The sequence below is a fragment of the Accipiter gentilis genome, chromosome 18 (assembly GCF_929443795.1).
Source record: "Accipiter gentilis chromosome 18, bAccGen1.1, whole genome shotgun sequence".
NCBI classification, from domain to species: domain Eukaryota; kingdom Metazoa; phylum Chordata; class Aves; order Accipitriformes; family Accipitridae; genus Astur; species Astur gentilis.
In genome coordinates this window covers 28,745,895-28,768,343 of record NC_064897.1, presented here as the reverse complement: position 1 = coordinate 28,768,343, position 22,449 = coordinate 28,745,895, and the positions used below count along the sequence as shown (strand labels likewise).

General features: G+C 45.4%; 1 protein-coding gene across 1 annotated transcript in view; it reads right to left on the bottom strand.

The window, feature by feature from the left end:
- Positions 1-8,929: 8,929 nt before the first annotated feature.
- Positions 8,930-22,449, bottom strand: part of EP300 (E1A binding protein p300) — a 67,274-nt gene continuing 53,754 nt past the window's right edge. Inside the window, exons 24-31 of the mRNA XM_049822005.1 lie at positions 20,910-21,060; positions 20,409-20,555; positions 19,880-19,993; positions 17,972-18,137; positions 17,195-17,359; positions 14,974-15,135; positions 14,237-14,518; positions 8,930-12,355 (exon numbers count right to left, since the gene is read on the bottom strand). Coding sequence (XP_049677962.1) covers positions 10,112-12,355; positions 14,237-14,518; positions 14,974-15,135; positions 17,195-17,359; positions 17,972-18,137; positions 19,880-19,993; positions 20,409-20,555; positions 20,910-21,060 — 3,431 coding nt within the window. The 3' untranslated portion in view covers positions 8,930-10,111. The remainder of the gene's footprint in view (positions 12,356-14,236; positions 14,519-14,973; positions 15,136-17,194; positions 17,360-17,971; positions 18,138-19,879; positions 19,994-20,408; positions 20,556-20,909; positions 21,061-22,449) is intronic.

The following is a 22,449-nucleotide window of genomic DNA, read 5'->3' as shown; positions in this document are numbered from 1 at the left end:
AAATCATCTTCAAAATAAGCCTTCTGATTTTAACTCCCCACCTTCTCCCAGTGCTGGACAAAGATTTGCTCTGGAATAATAAATAAATCTTGTTCTCCCCTTGATTCCTTGGAGCCAGATGAATTGCGGGAGAAACAGCTATGAGCTTCTGTAACTGAAACTGGCGGAGTCTAACAGGGAAGGAAAATGCATTAGTCTCACTTTCCTGCCACCCCACCCACCACGTCCCAGCGGTACAAACACATTAAAACCCCCCATAAGGCTATATAGGTGCCTGACAAGAAGCATCACAAGTACCAGAGAGCAGCCTAGAAGCCTCCATCATGGCAGAGCAATGCATGATCCAAGGAAGAATCCAGCTTTAAAACAAGGCACTTGTTCTATTGCACAGCTCATCATCACAGGATGGATGTAGAGACCAGATTCCTGAATTCCCCTTCAAAACAGACACAAGAGAACGAGGGTGCCGTAGGTACCCGCTTTGAGTCACTGGTGGGCTATTTATATTCAGCTTCACTTCCCTTTCCTGCGCCCAGCATCCATTCCACCCCCACCCCAGTCATTTTGATAAGTGGCATCTCTGGGTGCGCTACTTTGGGGCTCCTGTCTCCTACACCAACGTCACCATCTGCAGACCACTGCTGATCCTGCAGGACATTCCTACCAGTCTCATCTGCTGCTTTAATCACTGTCTTCCACCTTGTACCAGGCAGTTGAAGCTGCAGGGTGGCTCCTAGTGACCCCAGATGGGCACAAATGAGTTAGCTCAACTTGTCTTGCAGGTTGCGGAACATCAGCTGGGCTTGGCAGTGTGTGCTGTGGGTTTCAGTGGCAATGCTAAGCAAGGACAGAGACTTGTCTTGGCCGTAGGTTTGCATGACTCAGCGTAGACCACAGACTGGAAGCTGTTTGGGATACCAACTTAAAAAGCAAGTCCCGATCTTTGGCTGGCCAGAGATGTAATCTCCGCCCCAGCTATGATCAAAGCAAATGAAATTCTTTGCTTCAGCACAGTACCAATCTAGCACCACAGTGAGTAGCTAGTGCCTCTGCTATGCCCCGTTGTCGGCTCTCCTTTCCCCAGAGAAACCTTTTAGATCTTCTTACAACAGAAAAGAAAATGTGCTGCTCCATGAACCAAGCAGGGTGCATGAGTTGTGTAGGGAAGGGCATCCTCTTCCTCCCCCACTGCTGCGATTGAGAGACAGGAGTCTGTTTTATTGCATATAACACTCGTTTATATAGAAAATTAGAAGACGCGCTTTTTGAACTGATTGGTTATTATGCTTCAAATAACTTGGCAGCTACTTAACTTTAACAATTGGACTGTTAGCAACTAAGCTATTTTTGCAAAAGACTCTAAGTTCCAGCACCTTATCGAACATGATTCATGGGTCAGTAATTCTCCACCACATCGGCGCCTCTCTATTTCCCTTATCAGGCCTCCCAAGGTTTATAGCCTACAAGTTCCAGCACATCCCTTTCTAACAACGGAGCAGTACCCGCCGTCCTGTCTGATTCCTTCCAAGTCTCTCCCCACACCCCATGTGCCCCTTTCAGGCAAGACCACAGCACATAGTCCACAGTCCAGGAGAGGAACAGCATGGGTTGCAGTAGGTGGACTGAAAAAAATATGTCCAAAATACCTGCCCCAAGGGTTTTCTTTAGAGAAACTTGAAGTTACTGACCTGCTTCCAGAACAGCAGAACACCTTTGCACAGGAAGAACACGGGATTCCCAGACCGCTGCTGTTGCTCTCACTGCAATCTCAAGAAAGCATAGGAAAAGGGAATGCCCGAAGGATCTTCAGCTTAGGCTGTGTTTGCAGACCCCACTCCTGCCTGGGGTCAGCCCCTACCCCTGTGGCCAGTAGCCCTGGCAGTAGTGCAGAGGGCTGGGCCCTGGCTTACCAGGCCTTATTTCTCAGCGAAAATTTAACACCCAGGTCCTGCCTTCCAGCCCTTGCAGATCCTTTCTATATCAGCCCAGGGATGCCCATACATCTGAGCCCTTGCTTCGCTAGCCCCAGAGTCCCATGCTGCTGCGGCCCCTCCTCCACCAGGTATGCAGCCATACTTGCGGGTTTTTTTTCCCATTTTAGAAAGGCCTCGGCAGCGATGTGGGGCAACAAAGACAATGAAAAGCAGAAGTGAAGAGGGAAACAAACCTAAGTGAAGGACTCCTCGCTTTTCTGGGCAGCAGAAGCTATGCCCTTTCAGCCAGAGGAGCGGGGCTGGCAAAGATCTTTCTTCTTGTAATGCCAATGTCACTGCCTTCCAGTTCCTGCTATTGCCCTGGGGACTGCAGGCGCATGGCGAGAAGCAAAACACACGCTGACAGAGCTCGTGGTTGCACCCCATGGCTCTGTGCTCCCAAGATATGCCAGAGCCTGCCGCCACCCTGCACACCTGGGGAAAACAACAGTCTGAGCCGTGCCAACTTCACCAGGAGTTATGCAGGGCTTCCAAGATGGCTATGGGAGATGGTGCCAATAGTAATTCCTCCACCCTCCCTAAATCCACCACACTGCCTACAATAGGGAGCGTGGACTGGAGCCATGGCTGATTGCCCATCGGCTACCCACAGCACTGGTTACAGAACAGGTTTCCCTTTCAAAGATCCACCGTGTGCAGGATCCCTGCTGGGGAGTTACGACCAAGTCCCTGTTCTAAGGGACTGCAACTAAGGCAACTCAAGCAAATCAGCAACCCCCTGTTTTTCTAAACAAAGTGCCAGATCGAAGCTGGGCATGCAAATGCCAATGCATACAAGAGTGCCTGCAAGGCTGACGGAGCAGCTTAGTGGCTTTTTGACTGCAATGCAGGCACAGATGCTGCTGAAACCACTGCAGATGGAGCCCGATGTGCTCTCACACTTTCAGGGCTGGGCTAGGCTGTCTCGGGACAGGATCTATAGCACGTGATCTGTTTTGACAAGCCAAGGGAGGAAATGGCTCCTTGTGCAAACTGACAGTCACCCAAGGGTTGTGTTGTATGAAGGCAGCTGCTAAGAGGGTTTGTAAAACCAAACATTCCCCAGCCAGGGCAATGTATGGCTGTTCTTCAAAGAAGAGCTCATTTCAAGTGTAGGAGGCCTCTTCACACACTTAGGCAGAACCAGTCATTAGGAGCAGATGCTTCTGACCACTGCTGTCTTTCAATACAGGACCCGCTCCAGACTCTCCAGAGAGGCTGGGCCAGAGTCCTTGAGTTTGGCTGGAACTGGCAGCAGCACAATCAAGGACATGGTGTGCATGAAAAGACCATCTTGGAAACAGGAGGTGGAGTTTCTTGCAGAGGAATGAACACTGGAAGAAGCACTGGAAAAGGAAGTAGAAGCTGGAATGGCTGTCACTGTCACATCGCGTACCTCAGCCTTGTCGTGGTGCTGCCACCGCTTCTAAGAGGCCACAGGCTCTGCGTTAGGTGAGTAACTTGGGCCCTGTCAGGCTTTGTCTGGACTTTTCTGGCCTGCCAGGAGCTGCGTTGTAGCTTGTTTCGCTATTACAATTGTCTAATGACCAGCTGACTGTTACCAACATTATTTCAGTTTTCGTACAATTACCTGGTGTGACACTTACTGCATATATATCGTTGTAACTAATAGATAGCAGGTAATAGGGAGAAGCCTACGTAACTGCTTGGCCTAAGGCGCAGCTCCCACAGAGCAGCTAACAGACGTGGGGGTTTGCACAGTGGGGTGCACAGAGGGGGTCAGGGTCCCCGCGCTCAGCAACGGTGTTGATGTGCCACGTGGCCTGTCCTCCCACAGACACTGGAACAGCTCTCCCTGTAACATCAGAGCCTCCACCCAGGCTGAGCTCTTCTGTGGGAGGATATGGCTTGGCAAGTCTTGTGGTGCAGGGAGTGTTTGAGGCTTCTCGCTTTGGCTGAGGCTGGGGCAGAACAGGATCTTCTCGGAGACACTGCAGTTTCAAAAGCCCGACCCCCCCATCTGTACTGATGGCAGAGTCTGTGCTCATCGGGCTGGGAATCGGTGACTCCCATGATGATGAAGGCTGGAAGCTTGTGACTTGTGGCACCAGGAGGATGTCTCCTGCTCCACCTGCACATGTACGGGACAACAACAGAATCGGTTCAGTGCCCTCACAGCAGATGTGAGGCTGGGAGCTGTGTCCAGTGCCTGAGCCGTGCAGCAGCACCTCGTGGAAGTGGTGGGTGCTGGTAGTGAAAGACTCTCTGCTGCAGGGGACGGAGGTCACCGTCGACCAACCTGCCTATGGAGATGTGCTGCGGGTCGGGCTCTCAGATCTGGGATGATATGGAGAGGCTGCCAAGGCTTGTCCAGTCCTTACGGTTCCCTCCGCCCCGCTGCTCTTCCGTGTGGGCATCGACGATACTGCCAGGGGAGACCCAGAGCGTATCAAGTGTGGCATCATGGCTCTGGATGCAATGGCCATGAGTATGGGGGCTGAGCGGTGTTCTGCTGGTGAGGGGAAAATACTTGAGGGGGAACAGATGCAGCCTGCAGGGCAACAACTGGTTGTGCAGCTGGTGTCAATAGGGATCCAGCTTTTATGACCATGGGACTCTCTTCAAGGATCAAGGACTGCTATGAAGAGATGGGATCCACTTGACCAAGGAGGCAAAACCATCTTTGCTAAGCAGACAAAGGCTGCCCAACCTGTGGAGAAGAGCTTTAAACTAGGGACAACAGGTGAGAGACAGGAGAACTGACAAATGAGGAAGTGATGGACTAGCTTGGCAAGCAAAGGTTACAGTGTGTTGCGGACAGGAAAGATGTTGAAACCTGGCAGACGGGGGCCCAGCCCATGTGTACGTATGAAAACAAGGATGTGCTGGGAGGACAGCATCCTGGGGAAAGCTCTCGTAACTTTTCTAGGAAGTCAGCACATCTGTGTGCCTCCCTGAAGTTCCCTGTTTTCAGCAATCCCAGCTGCCTGAGACCAGTGGGAAAGTCTGGAGCAAGGGAGACACTCTCAGTGCAGTAGAATCAGATTAGAGAATATTTAAACAAACTAGGCATGCTCAAGTCCATGGGACTTGACAGTTGCACACCCAAGTGCTGAGGGAGCTGGCTGATGTCGTTGCAAGGCCACTCTCTATTATCTTTGAACGGTCATGGTGATTGGGGGAAGTTCCTGAGGAGTGAAAGAATGAGACTCCTGTCTCAAAAGAGAAGAACCTGGGGAACTACAGGCCAGTTATCCTCACCTTAATCCTTGGGAAGGCGACAGAGCAAATATTCCTGGAAACCATTTCCAAACACACTAAGGACAAGAAGGTGAACGGTAGTAGTCACCATGGATTTATGAAGGGGAAATCATGCTTAAGCAACCTGACAGCCTTATGTGATGAGATGACTGGCTTGAAGAATGAGAGGAGAGCAGTGAACATTGTTTATCTTGAATTTACTTAAGGCTTTTGACAACGTCTCTGAGCACTGCCTCACAAACTGAGGAAGTATGGGCGAGATAGACAGCAAGGTGGGTTGAAAGGTTGGGATCACTGGCACAAAATCCAGTGGAGGCAAGACACTAGTGATGTACCCCAGGGGTTGGTACTGGGGACAATACTGTTTCACATCATCTTCATTAGTGACCTGAATAATGGGGCAGAGTACGTCCTCAGGAAGTTCACAGATGGTACAAAACTGGGAGGAGTGGCTGATACAGCAGAGCTGTGCAGCCATCCAGAGGGACCTCCACAGGCTAAAGGAATGGGCTGATGGGAACATCATGAAGTTCAATAAAGGGAAACATAAAGTCTTGCCCCTGGGAGGAACAACCCCATGCACCAGCACATGCTGGAAGGCAGCTTGGAAGAAAAGGGCCTGCGGGTCCTGGTGGCGAGTTGAACAACATGCCTGTGTGCCAAAGGCAGCCAACGGCCTCCTTGGATGCATTAGGAAGAGTCTTGCCAGGAGGTGGAGGGAGATGATCCTTCCTCTCAGCACTGGTGAGACACACCTGGAGTATTGCGTTCAGGTCTGGGCTCCCCAGTATGAGAGACATGGACGCAGTGGAGTAAGTCTAGCAAAGGGCCAGGAAGATGATGAGGGGACTGGAGCATCTGTCAGATGAGCAAAGGCTGAGAAGGGTGGAACTGTTCAGCCTGGAAAAGGCCCAGGGGGATCTTATCAGTGTGTATAGATACCTGGTGGGGGGACTACGCAGAGAGGCTGTGGCACGTCCATCCTGGAGATATTCACCTGGACATGGGCCCATGCAACCTGCTTCAGGTGACCCTGCTTTTGAGCAGGGAGGCGGACTGGGTGATCTCCAGAGGCGCCTGCCCACCTCAGCCATTCCGTGCTTCTGTAATAATGAGTGGCTCTGTGTAGAATAGGGTATCTATGATTAAAATAGGTAAAAAAATAGGGTATCTAAATTAAAAAAAAAAGGCAGTATAGACACATACAGTCACAGGACAGTACTGCAGGTCCACAGCTATAAGAAATTCACCAGTGGCCAAGTCATCAGAGTAACCAGGAGCTGGGTAAAACCAGTTTTAGGGGTGACAAAGAACAAGTATGCAACATATGGAAAACAATCCATAAACAGTAAATTTGTATATAGTGTGGAACAATGAACCAGGAAGGTGTAGAGTATTATTTACAAACAGATGACCCCAAGACTGAGGGAGAAACCATAAATATTATACTCCTCGCCCTGACAAACTCACTATAAGCCCTCCCCACCTGCAACATCAGTCATTGACCCTAGGACCCGAAGGGGCATTGGAAGGGGTAGACATTAGAAAGTTTACATCACGGAACTGCATTATTAGACTGTAAGCATTAGTGTCATTGTAACTGGACAATAAATCTTTGATTGGGTTGCTAAAACTTTGGATGCGAGTTCTTTTTGCTGGTCCAAGAATCTAACAAATAGGTGGGAAGTGAAACAACCTACTCTAACTTGGACGCAACTGGTTGGCGAGAGCACACGGCAGCAATGAAGATAACATCCTTATTTTGTTGTTGTCCTGAAGTCCTACCAGTTCCCCAGTCAGCCATACTATTTCCCCAACTGGTGGGTTCTGGTTCTTCAGTAGAATCAGGGAAAGCAGAGGTGGAGGTATGCAGGAGAAAGGAACCCCATGTGAATTCAAGACCATTGATCATCCACACCATGTCAATAAAACATTTAAACTTGGCTCAGCATCTACAAAGAGGGACAAAGCAGCTGTGCTGTGACCTAAAATGCCTCATGGCATCTTTTAAGCAAGTCACTAGGTTGGCATTCAAAGTCAGACCTGTAGCTCTCTGAATCCAAGCTGCTCTGCAAGGTCTCGAGGCTTCCCCACTTCAGTGCGGGTCAGATACGCCCCTGCAGGCCGGGACAAATTCAAGACACACTTTGTGTGCTAACATACAGGCACAAATCAAAGCCACATGCCGAGTTGGGATGCACGAAAAGCATGCAAGTCAGAAAGCTGGGCACACTTTACACTTCACTAGCCAGCATGCAGTCAGAATAAATTCTATTTATACTTCATCCTGAGAAGCCCCCCAGGACTGAAAGTAAAACTAGGCTTTGCTTGAGTGGGGGGAAGGAAGAAGAAACCTTGCCACGACTGGCATGGAGAACAAATCTAACCATCCTAGGCTGCTGCCCTGGCATTCAGCATGTGGTTTTTTTGTTTTCTGCTCCCCTTTAGGGAGGTCAACAGCACTCCCACCCAAAGCAGATGAGAATTGTGGTCTTGGTGCAGACCTGGTCTCCACCCCACAGGGGTGATCGGTATGAGGATTACCTAAGGGAGAATACCAAAGCACAGGGCTGCTTTCCTTAAGCCTCCCAAAACTTTCCACCATCTTGCTGATGGCTTGCTACCAAAAACCTCTTTATAATACAAGGTTCATGGTCCTGCTTGTGTTTATATCCAAGTATCAAGCATTTCACTCCCATTTTCTAACAGCCTCTAATAGCTGTTCACATTGCAATACACCATTGCTTTTGTTTGGCATTGGGCTGGGGCTCCCAAATCCATCCAGGTTCCCCCTCCATTATCTTCCACCAGCAGTCTCCTGAGGGCAGCTTGCTCACGTTGTTATTTGTCTGGGATTTGTGGGTGCGGCGATGCTCACAACGCAGCTTGTGTTACGCAGATGGTGTGCTCTGGTCACATCTGGGTCTTCCAGGTGTGTAATACCTGGTACAAGTTATTCCCTAGGCACCAGCACTGTATATACATGCACAGAATAAGGCTAGATTTTGGGAAGCCCTCAACGGACCAGGCGCATACCTGGTGGGTGCCCAGCCAGCGCACAGCACCCAACATGTTCTTGCATGATGGGATTTAACTCCACGTGCGCACAGCTATGGGCAGCATGCAACTGGGTTTTCTTACCCACGCTCCACAGCTGAAGCATTTCTGTTCAGGAAATCCCCCCGATATATATAATATACAGTAACCAACCACGTGCCCTAGGGCTGGCAGATCAAGCAGATTCAACACGGGGTGATGGGCACCCAGGCGCCGTCTCGGTGCAGTGTCTGTGGGACCGGCACACAAGCTTACCTCATGCTCACACGTGAGTGCCAAAAGGTGTACAATATATTCCAAGTGAAATAGGATCTTTTAATATCACATATCCAAACAATAGTTCTCATTTCAAAATGCAAAATAGGTCCTTTGAAGATCAGCTGCTCCCAGGCTGTGTGAGCAGGGTGGGGTACAGATGACTGGCACAACTGTTGAGGTCAGACCTCTTTTCTTTGGTAAGATACATGCCAGGAACAAACGCGAACGCCGAGTTGTACCAAAAGTGTCCATTTAGAAGACTAATTATTACTCCACGTCCCTTATTAGAGATTTGCATTTTAAAACAGTCATATACATTAAATAGCTCTCCGACGTCTAAATAGCCAACATTTGAAGTAGCATATATTCTGCTACCCCCACCATTTTAAGAACAAGCAACACATGTGGGAGAGAAGGGAAACATTAAAAACAGGCTGTCTGTCTCACACAGTTTATTTAACAATAGGTAATAAGAAATCAATTTTTAACAGTCTATACAGTGATCGAAAGTTCATATTTATAAGTAATCAACTTTAATTGCATGATTTACAACATTTGAGGGTTTTTTGCTTTCTATTTTCAAGTTTTACAGAAAGTGGAAGAGGGTGGGAAAGGGGCATGGGAGAGAGAAAGCAAGCATACAGAAGAAACCCCAGGGACTTTTTCTCAGGTTAAAATCATCCCGTTGGAACTGTTTCTTACCCTCTTTTTTATTTTTTTTTCCTTTGTTAGATGTAAAAATAACGAAAAAAATTCTTTCAAGAAAACAGAAACCACAATATATATACTACATCCATTTGGCAGCTGCCCCTGTGTATTTGCAAAAATGTTGTCTTCTCTCTACATGTACAAATTATTTTAATACTTGAAGTTTTTTTAAGCTCAGACTCTTGTATAGAAAATTCTTGGAGGACAAAAGTAGACTTCAGGAGGGGACTGAGTTATTTAATATTTTTACATTTTTCAAAGAATTGACATATTTCCAACCAAAGAGGAAAAGATTGGTATTTATTTTTATATATATATATTTATATATGTAATGTATTTTTAAAGCAACATTAACCCCTTTTGTCCTCCGGTTTTAGGAAAAGGTTCTCCTGTGGTTTTTTTTTTTGTTCTGTTTTTGTTGTGTTTTTTTGCAGTGACATGAAGAAAAACCAGAATAGGGAAAATGTTTACCATCTGCCTCAGTAAATAATAACTATCAATATTACATATTTTCATTAATTTAAAAAAAAATAAAACCTATTGGAGGCATGAGGAGGGCATCCTTTGGTGAACAGCCAAAAGACCACCCTCTTCCCCTGACCTCCCCAACGCACACAAGGAAAAAAAAACCCAAGAAAAAGGACTGGTTATGATTCCAGCCATAACAAAAATATATTCTTTGTACTCTACTGTCCCTCAGGTTCGTTGTTGGTTTGTTTTTAAAACCACAAACTACTGCTGCAGAGTTCAGATGTGTCCCAGGGAAAAATGTTGTTTTAGCTAAGAAAGATTCAAAAAAATTTGTCTTCAGTACAAAAAGTCTTGAGAAAATAAGTTTTTTTCTTTTCTTTTTTTTTTAATTTTTTTTTTGCTCCCAAAATGCTACAATGTGTCTAGTGTATGTCTAGTGTACTCTGTGAAAGGTTTGAATTCAAGTCCGAGTTCTCGGAGCTGAGCCCCAGTTCCGTGGCGCTTGTACCATGGAGGCCTGCCATGCCGGGATTGCTAGCAAGCTGGGAAAGCATTGCACTCTGGTCCGGGCTGGCAAAGTGCCCTTGATCCATGGGGTTGGCCTGGGCAGCTACCAGTCCTGGATGTGGGGAGCTGGTCTGCGGGGAGACGTGGTGCGGAGAAGGCTGCGGCTGCATCCGAGGGGACGGGCTGGAATGGGGGGGCTGGGACTGGGGCCGCGGTGAGGGTACAGGCTGCGGAGAACGCACTTGATTGCTGAGCGATGAAGGGAGCTGCTGGCCCTGGAGGTGCGGGGACTGGGCCTGATTGGGGAGCATGTGCTGTTGGGGGCTCATAGGATTGGGCTGAGCTGGGGAGCCCATCTGCTGCTGAAGTAGCCTCTGCTGGAAAGCCTGCTGCAAACTGGCTCCCGTCTCCGCACTCATCGCCTGCGGAAGCTGGCTTATTTGTCCCATGTTTCCTTGCTGCATCTGCTGCATGTGATGCTGCATTCGCTGCTGCTGTTGCTGCTGCTGCTGCTGCTGGGGATACCCGACGCCCTGGGGCTGCTGAAACTGGTTGTGGTTGGCCATCCCCGGCCCCAGCGCTGGTCCTGCTCCCTGCTGCTGCTGCTGCTGCTGGTGGCGCTGCTGCTCGATCATCTGGTGCCGTCTCATCAGGAGGTCTCGGAACTGGGGAGCCATCCCCGAGTGATTCATATTCATCTGCTGCGCCTGAGGATTCATCCCAGCCATGGCCTGCTGCGGCTGCTGCTGCGGCTGCTGCTGGGGCATGCTGGGCCTCTGCACTCCGGCTTGCATGGGGTTCATGTTCTGCATGGCTGGGTTGGGGTGCACCCCTCCTTGCTGCCCTTGCATGGCCTGCTGCGGCTGGAGGCCCGGCTGACCCTGAGGGATGCCGGGCTGACCTGTCATCCCCTGGGGGTTTTGGGACCCCGCATACTTGGCGGCCCGCTGCTTGATGAACGCAGCCAGCAGCTGAGGATTGGAGTGAAGGATGTTAAGCACCTGCTGCTGCTGCATGGGCGAGCTGGGAGACCTGAGAGTCCGCAGTAGGTTTTGTAAGGCCGCCTGGGGCAGAGGGGGTTGTTTGGGCTGAGCAGCGCCAGGTACCTGACCCATCCCTGGCTGAGGTGCCATATTCATCGGCTGACCCGGCTGGGCTACTGACATCATGGATGGCCTCTGCATTCCTGGCTGCAGCTGAGCTTGGGGTAGGCCCCCCTGCACCCACGGTGGCTGCTGCTGGATTCCCGCCGGCCCCATTCCTTGATCTATGTGACCGCCGGGACCTCTGCCTATCTGCGGAGGGTTCATTGCCATAGGTGGCATCTGGGGCATCTGGTGCTGAATTGGCCTTTGGAAGATCTGAACCTGTGCCATCTGACGCTGGGTCTCCGCTGCCCGCTGGATCTGCATGGCCATTTCCACCGCTGCTGGAGGAGGGCCCTGAACTGGTGGTTGAGGTGGCTGGGGTGGAGTTGGAGGAGTCACCTGGCCACCTGCCTTGCCCTGGGACACAGCACTGGGGGGCTGAGTTCTTGGCATGGTGTAGGGCGGCATACTGTTGGGAGGTGCTGGTTGAGGCTGCGAGGCGGGCTGGGGCGGAGGCTGGGGCTGTGGGGTTTGTGGCGTTGGGGGCTGCTGGCCGGTTGGAGTCGTTGGCGTGGCTGGCGTGGGCGAGGGTAATCCTTGCTGCTGGCCCACCACACCGGTCCGCTGCATACTCGCCATCCTCCTTCGGAGCATCTGTGCCTGTTGCAGGCGGTGCTGAAGCTGTTGCTGACGGAGCTTGTGTTTAATGTTGAGGCAGAAGGGCACTGGGCACTTGTTCTCCTGGCAGTGCTTCGCATGGTAGCAGCAGAGAGCAATGAGTTGCTTGCAGATGGGGCACCCTCCATTGGTCTTGCGTTTGCAGCCTTTGGTGTGTTGGACAACCCGTTTCATCTTCTGACAGGATGGCAACGAGCAGTTGGCATTACGACACTGGCAGGCATGGACCAGAGACTGGATACAGCGCTGAATGCTCAGGCGGCGGGAATCACCAGGGCTCTGGGTGGTTGCAGTCTGCTGGTTGTTGCTCTCATCATCTAGACCAAGGCCTAATTTTTCCATCTTGTGGTCGTGGTTTTTAGTGTTATAGCAGGTGATGCACAGGTCATAATCCTGAAAAGACAACAAAGGAAAAGTTATCAGTGTTCCTGAAACTCCATACAATAAATAAATGATGTCATGCCACCTCAACAAATTACTCCCAGTCTGTTCCAGGGAAATTGTTGTTCTAGGGAAAAAGTCAATCTTTCATGCCATGTTGTAGTACTAGAGAAGGAATAAATCCAAATCATAGCCAGGGAAAATACGTGGGTGTTAAGGGTGTCTGAAATCTATACAAATACATGTAGCTTGAAAAACAAGTTTGCTCTGAGCTACTAAGTCGCACATTATTCAGCTGGGCCAGAAAAATCCCTTTCTTGCCTGATAGGAAAGGAGAAGAAAAAGGCAAGGAACAAAGAGCTGCCCATCTGCTGCTGCTTCAAAAGAAGAGGGCAAGAGTGGCAGGAGAGGTACCAATTTTCAAAGAAGAAAGGAGAACAAAATCTGCATTTTCAGTTTCCAGGCAAATTAAACAGCAGAGTGTGCTGACAGAACAGAACAGCATTTACATTCTGTGAAAGCAACAGCATGAGTTTGGGCTCAATAATTGATCTTCAAGAAAAAGACCTGACTCATCAGGATTCACTAATCCATAGGAAATTTAGAATTTATTTTCTGGTATATACAAGGAAATGGGAGCATCAACTTTAATCAGAGCTTTTCAGAACTGCATGCGAGAGTCATTTACTTCCAGCAGGTTAAAAAAATTAAGTTACAAGCCAGAATCAAGGTTAGTCCAGCTTCTGGAGGGCACAGCATTGACCCAGGCCACTGGACTCAATCTTCAAACACGCTGGTATTGCAAGCACTTCTGAAGACAAAAGTGCTGTTTGCAGCATTCTACAGAGAGACAACAGGGTAGTGGAAGAATCACCCAAGTACAGGAAAACCTCTATGCCAGTAAACCAATGGAGAGCCCTATTTACAGAAATACTGCAGCACAACACTTCTGGCTCTGGAGGAAGACAGCATTCAGTGCTCTTCAGAAAAATCAGCTGATCCTGTCGTTACAGCTCAAGCAGTTGCTACAGTTCCCAATAGTTTAAGCAGCAGCACCTTAAATGAACTACAAGAAATACATTTCTACTGCTGTTCTCCACAGCTTGAAAGTAGAAGACTGTTGTGGTTTAACCCCAGCCAGCAACTAAGCACCACGCAGCCGCTCGCTCACTCCCCCACCACCCAGTGGGATGGGGGAGAAAATCAGGAAAAAGAAGTAAAACTCATGGGTTGAGATAAGAACGGTTTAATAGAACAGAAAAGGAGAAACTAATAACGATAACACTAATAAAATGACAACAGTAGTAATAAAAGGATTGGAATGTACAAATGATGCGCAGTGCAATTGCTCACCACTCGCCGATCAACACCCAGCTAGTCCCCGAGCGGCGATTCCCCGCCCCCACTTCCCAGTTCCTGTACTAGATGTGTCGTCCCATGGTATGGAATACCCTGTTGGCCAGTTTGGGTCAGGTGCCCTGGCTGTGTCCCCTCCCAACTTCCTGTGCCCCTCCAGCTTTCTCGCTGGCTGGGCACAAGAAGCTGAAAAATCCTTGACTTTAGTCTAAACACTACTGAGCAACAACTGAAAACATCAGCGTTATCAACATTCTTCACATACTGAACTCAAAACATAGCACTGTAGTGGCTACTAGGAAGACAGTTAACTCTATCCCAGCTGAAACCAGGACAAAGACAAAAATCGCACCAAGTAGTGGACTAGTAGAATGGCTTGTTACAGAAAACGTGTCCTCTCCTTTCTTTCTGAACTGCCAGAGGATGAGCTGTGCAGATCTTTTTCCATCAGTTAATGCTGAGAAATTAGTTCAGGTAAAGAGCACTCTGGGCACAAAGATACAGGGACACAAGTAGGGAAAACTTCACCAAGCATACCTCACAAACAGTGCAGTGCCATCTGGTCTCCACATGATGCTTGCACTCATTGCAGGTGTAAACAAAGCGGTCTTGGCTCTGGGTATGCAGTTCCACCAGCATGCACATGGTTGACCACTGAGCCCTTCGTAGTGAGGAGAACTCCAGGTGCTTGTCTCTAGCAAGGGTTAGGAAAGCATCACGCCCGTCCATCAGGTCACACGGAATGAGTGGGTCAGGCTCAACAATGGGGGGCAGGGAGTTGGCTGCAGGACCAGCAATGAGACGGATGACAAAGAAGACCTGCAAAGTAGAAAGACTTGATATGCCGGCACTTATCAAGATGTTTTGGTCGCCAAACTTTACACAGAACGTACAATTCCAGGACCAACAAACACTTGAATGCTGTGCTGCCAGGGTGGTGTGCAGTCTTTACAGGACTAGGAAATTTCAAACCTCTGGCTGCCCCACAGGTTCACTTTCTTCAGAAGCATTAAGTAAGGAGCACTGCACTGAACAGTAACAGTAAAACTGTTGTGACCATCTAGACTGTTAGGAAGTTCCGTACAAGCACAGCTGTATTTATCCCCGATGTCCTCGCAGCAAAGAGTGCCCAGACTTACCGGTACTTGTCTGGTGTTTCACTCAATTCTCCAGACAAAGCTGTATAATTTACAGGGCACAACTCTGAAGTATCAAAGCTTTGTACACCTCTCGACTTGAATAAAATACATATTTCTCATTCTATGAACTCTTACCTCCTTGTGCTTCTCCATAGTGGCATATAGCTTTTGGGAGAGGTCATTGGACACATTGGGCATGCCAGGCTTTTTCTTATTGCCACGGCTCAAGCTGCTCTTGTTCTTACTTGTCTTCTTATTGTTCTTCTTTTTGGCATTTTTGCTGTCTCCCTTGCTCACCTATTAATTTTTAAAGGCATTTTATGTCAGATATCTAAGTCACAACACGTTTTATTACTCACACATCTTCTGTAACTGCAGGACAAAACACACTTCACAATAATTTACTCCAAAGACACTTAACAAGGGTCCCCTGAAACATTAATTCCATTAGAATCACTCTAGAAGATATCAAGATCAGCAATACATAGTTCTAAAAATATTAAAAGCATAAATGCTCAGGAGGTGCAAGGGAAATGTTATTTACTGAAACCTGTTTGCTATAGTTGAACACTGAAGAACCTCTTGGATAATCACAAAAGGGTTCAGCAGGTGGCTTCCCAATGCAATTCAAAACTAAAAATAACTGAAAAGTACAACTGATATTGTACTAACCAGAGGCAAGAAAGACTTAATCCACCTAGATTTAGTTTGTTACAGCTCTCTGACTGATTTTTATTTTTAAATAGACTACATTAAACCGATTTTGGTATGAAACTGTTCTTCTGAGTCCAAAAGGCATTAACAGTGTAATTTCTAGTATGCACCTTCCTCCTGTGTCATATCCTGCAACAGTTGAACAAAACGAGTCAGCTTAATTTCAATTACAATCAGTTAGCAAAGAACAGTTTATTCCTCTCTGTGCTTCTCAGAGGGCCCCTCAAAACACTACAGCATATGATGATCAAGGATCAGAGCAATTCTTAACCAAATAAGCATTTTTCCTAAGCTTAAAATAACTTTGTCAGGATGGAAATTTCCAGTGAACGTGAATGGTTATCACTTCATTTGAGAGTACAGTTTATTATTGCCTCATTTTCAAGAAGTGAAACATGGGGTCAATGAAGAGTTAAGACTATCTTTAATAATAAAGGTTAAATAGCAATACGCTGCAAGCTTCCCCCACCGCAAGGTTTTGAGGCCAAACTGCTGTGAAGGATCAACTAAGTGTTGACCAAGCTCACACACAGAGCTAGGTGACTCCTCATGACTAGTTTCTGGTGCATTAGAGAGATAGGAACTCAACAGCCATGCCAAGTGGAAAACAAACTTTAAATAATACCTTCCTAAGTAAGACATTAGTTAATGCAAATTTGACATCAAGTTGCCTAATTCTCAGGTTACTCTTGCACTTAGTTTATTTGAAGTCCTTGAAAAGAGGTATTGCAAAGAGCAGCATAGGAGATCCACAAATTCTAGCTGTAATGTTAAACCTAACTTTTTTGATCCAAAGGTCTTCTAGAAGAAAGATTAATCCTAAACCCCAACAAAAATCTAGTATCTAATAAGGTGATGAAGCAGCAGTGTTTAAACCAAGTTAACTAACAAGTACTACTGTGTGAGCAAAACTACTAACCTTATCCTAGATTCACCACCTCTTCCATAAAAGCTCTGAAGATCCAAGGATAGACAGATGCATGATTTCTGCATCTGTTCATTTTCAAATTTATTTTCTAATTCAGAGGCATACCTTTTTTTGTTCTTTGTGGAACGTGAAAGCACAGTTATTGCACATTCTCCAAAAAAATTGCAGAGGATACCAGCAAGTTTAAGCAGCCCAACAGTTCAGCAGTAATTTGTACTTCAGATCCTCAATGCCTTAAAGCTTTCTACTAGAAAAACCCTACACAGACTAAACTACTAAATCATAGTGCTCTTGTTACTTCCTCAGAACATGATTGGTATTGTAACACCTAAGTTAGAAAGAGAAGACTTAGCCACTATTCAAAAGCTAAAGCTCAAGGAAAAAGCTTCCAAGTCAGGCTGAGATTGCAGCATGAACATTGATAATAATTGGACTTCAGCAGCAAAATATTCAACTAGCAGCTGGTTCAATCTAATTGACTTCAGTAATTAGTTAGGTTTATAGCTGTATGAACAGCCACTGCTCATATGAATGTAGCTTAGTGGTATTTTAACAGCTCTAATTTATAAAATGTAAAATTGAAATTGGTATTAGAGTGAATCTAGAAAAGTGAAAAAGCCAGTTAACCCAAGTGGCTAGGCCTCCCCTTCTTTTTTTAGCCATACGTAATCACAACTTTTACATTAGATTATGAAATAGCAGAAGCATTCTTACATCTGTGCTTTCATTACTAGTGTTTTCTTCTCTCTTCCGTTCTTCTTCCTCTTGCTCTAGTTCCTTAATGCTCTCCTCTAGGACATTAGGCCAGAAATCCCCTTCAAAGTAAGGTAGCTCTTTTGCACTTGTTAGACGATCTTCTGTTGCCTGCTTAAATATATCCTGAAAAAGAACAAAACACTTGGTTACAAGTCACATAAGTAAAGACAACCTTTTCAGTAAGCAATAAAAAAAGGCACCAGCCAATCAAAGGAAAGCTTAATATTTCAATGCATTTTATGAGAGCACATTCTAAGTGCAGATTTAACACTGCATCAGTTATCCCTTTGGCCAGTTTGGGACAGCAGTCCTGGCTGTGTCCCCTCCCACCTCCTTGTGCACCCCCAGCCTGCCTGCTGGTAGGGTGGTGGTAGAAGCAGAAAAGACCTTGACTCTGTGTAAGCACTGCTCAGCAATAAGGAAAACATGCCTGTGTTATCAACACTGTCTTCAGCACAAATCCAAAACACAGCCCCACACCAGCTACTGTGAAGGAAATTAACTCTATCCCAGCCAAAACCAGCTCAGGAATAATTTCAGATCTCTTGCTAGAACGATTTCAGAAGGTACAGGCTTTGAAGAGGATGTATTTTAACTCTAAATTTTTAGTGCTCAATTCACTTAAAACTAATACAGTAAACTCCAAGAATCAGGCACAATGCACAAGGCAAGGAAGAAACCAAGACAAGACTCGTCACCCCCCCTCCCCCCCATACAAACATACACTTAACAAACCTTGTAATCATGGACAATGCGCTCTGACACAGATTTGTCCAGCATCTTTTTGTACCACTCTTGCAGTCGTTTGGGTTTGGGTATCTTCTGGTCAGGAGGATGGCAATGGAAGATGTAGTCATCTCCTTCACTAGGGGGGCACGCCCAAATGTGCCCAGTAGTGTACCTAGCATCATTAGAGAAAAAAAGTACATGTGGGCTCTGACAATTAACACTAGAGCTTGACCTCCTCTCTGCCACGAGATGGAGCCACCACAAAGTTGGCTGGTGTTACCAGATGGACAATAATTATAGCTCTCCAAGATTTTAATTCTAGTGCTCATTCCGGCTTCATTCATGTGATAACAGTGAAAAGATGGTAATGCTTTTTTAAAAATTCAGTGCTATATGTGGAGTAGTTTATATGAAATGTGCACATTTTCCAGTCTAGATAAAAATCAAAGCCTGATATAGACCTACAATTGCCACCTCCCAATTAACTAATAAGAGAAAGATGGAGACTAGGTATTTCAGCAGTAAAAGCCAGAATTCTTTCTCCTTGAGTCAGTGCAGTCATTCCTTATCTCACAACATTTTAAAAACAGATTTACTTAAATACACAATTCACTTTTCTACTGTAAATCCTCTGTTTTTTAACTTTGAGGATCCATTTTAAAAGGTTTCACAATTCTATCTGGGAATAAACAGTCACTGTCAACCTGTGCTATTGGCTGTACAATCCAAGTACTATGAAGACAGATGACATCCAAATAGTAGCAGCTGCAGAAAATATAACACCACAAAGATCACTTCTTCATCCTCAGTTCTTCTCTATTAGTTTTCGAAAAGAACTCCAGTAGGAGGAATAATCAGATCTCAAGTTAGAGAAAAATAACCATCCTTGCTGTGTTGAGAAACAGCTTTGCAGAACCCTACCCAAACCCTGGGAACTGCAGCCAGTTGTCATTCCTTCTGCCTGAGAAGGGAGAGATGATACTGCGTGACCAATATTGTTTTCCCAAAATGAGAACCTGATGTTACCCATCAGCACAGAAAACAGCATTAAGTAAAACTGAGGCCTGAGTGCTATGCAGCAATTTTACAGACTCACAGGTTAGAAAATACACAACAAAGGCAGAAAGAAGCGTAACATATGCCTTTGAAGTACTAAGGAATGTATCATCTCATTGAGGTACTGAAGACAGTACCACCCCACCTCCCCTAATTTTTCTCCATGCAACTGCCCTAACCATAGTCCCCAACAATTTCTTCATGAATAACTCTGCCAGGCTACAGCAGGTACTTTGACAACAGATTTGATGTTTATTTCACTGCCTTTTCTATTTCAGCAATCATGGTCATTTAATTTCCACCCTTCTCATTTCTTCAGTTGTTCCATGTTCTCTTTTGTGCTGTCCCAAGTACTCTCCTCTTTCTCTAACTTTTCAGTTTCTCACAATTTCAACCACTTGTTCTGTAAGAGAATTCTTCATGGCCTTACACAGCTGTTAATCAGTACAGACAGAATACACTTACCTTTCTCCTTCAAACATGGGTAAGAACTTACTTGCCTGCCTAAAGGAATGACCCAATTAAAGCAATGGCATTACACAAGGATGGCACTAACAACAAGGCCAGCAAAATTTTTATGGTCCAGATAAAGCAGCTCACTTTTTCTACTTAGACTTAAGGAAGTTTTACATAAGCTTGGAAATCTAAAAATATCTGAAGCATAAGCCTCTCCTGAAAAGCCTGCAATCCCTTTTTGTCTTTTCTCCTCTTAAACTATGCACAGTTGTTGCCAAGTTATTCTATCACCAGTTGATATTTAGGCACGATATTCTCAACAACAGGATGTAGTAATTTCATTTGCAATAAGAACTACCTAGCACAAATGCTGCACAGAAGAAAATATCAAAAGAGACTTACCCCAGTTTCTTGACATATTCTAGATATCCAATTAGTATTTCGTGATAGACAGCAGTCCTCAAGCATTTAGGCCGGAAGAAATGAACACTGTCAAGGTAAGATATATACACTCGCCTAAAAAAACCAAAAAAGGCATGATGAGAAGCAGAGATTTCAAAGTAGTTCTACAACTTAATTCACATTGTTTTATACATTTGAAGCATCCAATACAACAGCAATTTTCAAAGCCTCTGATGCTAATTTACCTCTAGAAATTCAGCTTTCTTTTGATCCTAGCCTCATCTCTCTAAAACTATCCAATCCCTTCCTTGAGAATACTGACAACTGATCCTTGCAGCAACACTGTCTGCCAGCCAGCATCCCCAGTAAGAAGCAACTCTACCTGACATATGCTCTACAGAAGTGACTTTGTTTCTAGAAGCTAACAGCACTGAGTCTTCACATGTACAACACTGAAGCTCTATACAGCACTTTGGAAGGTTCACTCAACTGAGACGGTACCAAAATAAACTTTCACACAGCTCCTCACCTTTGATTGGGTGGAGGGCAGTCTGAGCCATACTCCTGTACATGCATCCCAAAGAAGCACAAGTCTACACCATCAATCTCCTCAAAGGCAAAAAGCGCTTTTGTTCGGTAAGGGAAAGACTCAGCCATCTCTCCACTGTCTACAAACCTGCAGATTACAGAGGGTAAAGAGGAATACCAAATATATTCACATGTTGGAGAATATATGTCACTAGGTAAAGGCAACAATAATGAAGGCTGCTCCAAGTGTAATTTTAGTGCCATTTTAAAGCTAAATGCTTACAGACTACTCAAATACAAGGCATCCGCTTTTTACTATGAAAAAGATGATGCTCATCACAACTAATTAATATGCTGCTGTAACATCTGTTTGTCAAGAAATGGCCAGTGGTGAGGTTTTGAATACAACAGTCTGTTTTTTCAAAATAGCAGCATACAAGTAAATTCAAATGGCTTCCACCTTGCCCAAAAGAAAGAAAAATTAGAAATGGAAAGAACATACCTTGCTTTCATTCCTGGTTTTACTTCGACAGTTTTGTCAGATGCATGTACCACCCTAACTGTAACCTCTCCTGCCTCAGGGTGATTCTGTCGTCTTAGAAAATCATTGACTCTGTTCTCCAAGAAGGTACCAAGTCTTGTAGCAGGTAACCCTGCAGGAGAAAAATATAGCTCTAAATACATAAAAAACCTGAACTGTTCAAATGTGATTATTCACATGTTAAATGAAAAGTGACTTTTAACGCATGCAGGATGTTATCATAAATTAAAGCTTTATCTTTAAACACTAACACTTCTAGATGGGGTGAGCTGATTTTCACCTGCAGACACGTTTGTGATTTACACGTTATTTAAATGAAGAAAATATGTATTTCAGCCCAATTTCTATCTATCTTAAAAGTCAATCACAATTAAGGCTCCTCCTGACTAGAATCTATTAATTACTTAAACTGGATTACAAAGCACTGCTCTCAGACATAGCTTCAAGAGCAGACGTTTCATTTGGAAGTATAGCCACATTAGCCAAGTTAGTCTCTCCACTTACCGGAAGAATGTATTTCAATAATGGAAAGAACAAGTAAATACAACTGTATCTGCAAGTAATGTAGTTAGTTTAGAAATTTCTCATTTTCAAACAATCTTCATACAAAAGATATACAAGCGTAACATTAGCTGACAAAAACCTAGAGCTGAAAAGGAGTTTAAGGCTTCTGGTGTTAACAGTGCTTGTCTCACTGCTGTGCATTACTTCTGGTAGAGTTACATATCTGCCAATCAGCTTTTAATTTTTCCAATTTGACACCTTTCAGTAAAGCATCACTATACTACATTAAGTATGCAATACATACAGGTTGCTAGAAACAAAACGTGATAAAAACTGTGAAAGAACCCTTGTGTTCTTCCTGCATTCTTGGTGAATCTAGGGAGTTTTGATTTTGGAAAAACATTCAAATGTTGAAAACCAGTCATTGAATGGTTTGCTGAATCTTGATGCTATTGGCTGGCTGGGTTTTTTGGTTTTGTTTTTTTAGCAGAAATGTAAATACTCACTGTCTGTAAAAAGTACACCAACCTAAGAAGCTTCTGAGGGACATACTTTGTCTTTAGAACAGATGGACAATGACTACACAGATTTCCTCCTACAATGACTTCAAATCAACTGCCTTGATCAAGAGGAAATGTCTATAGAGAGTTTTGTCACCAGGTGATGCAACCTTTACCTCCATCAAAGCTTTTAAGAGCAGCAGTAGTCACGGTGACTTGAACATGTTATCGTAAGTTTAAGTTAGACTGCAGTCACACAGCAACTATTTCCCAATGCTATTAATACTGCCATTGAGATAAAAGGATGTGTGTCTTGCATTAGCAGTGCTCTAAAACAGTACACTAACCCTCTACAACAGACTATTAACCAACAACCTGTGAATGCAAACATTCTGAACATCACAGAACTGATGTGCAGAACTGAGCAAAAGTATCCTCCTTTAACTCAAAGAACCTGAAATAAGTGCAAAACAAGCATAAAACTGACCACTTCCCCA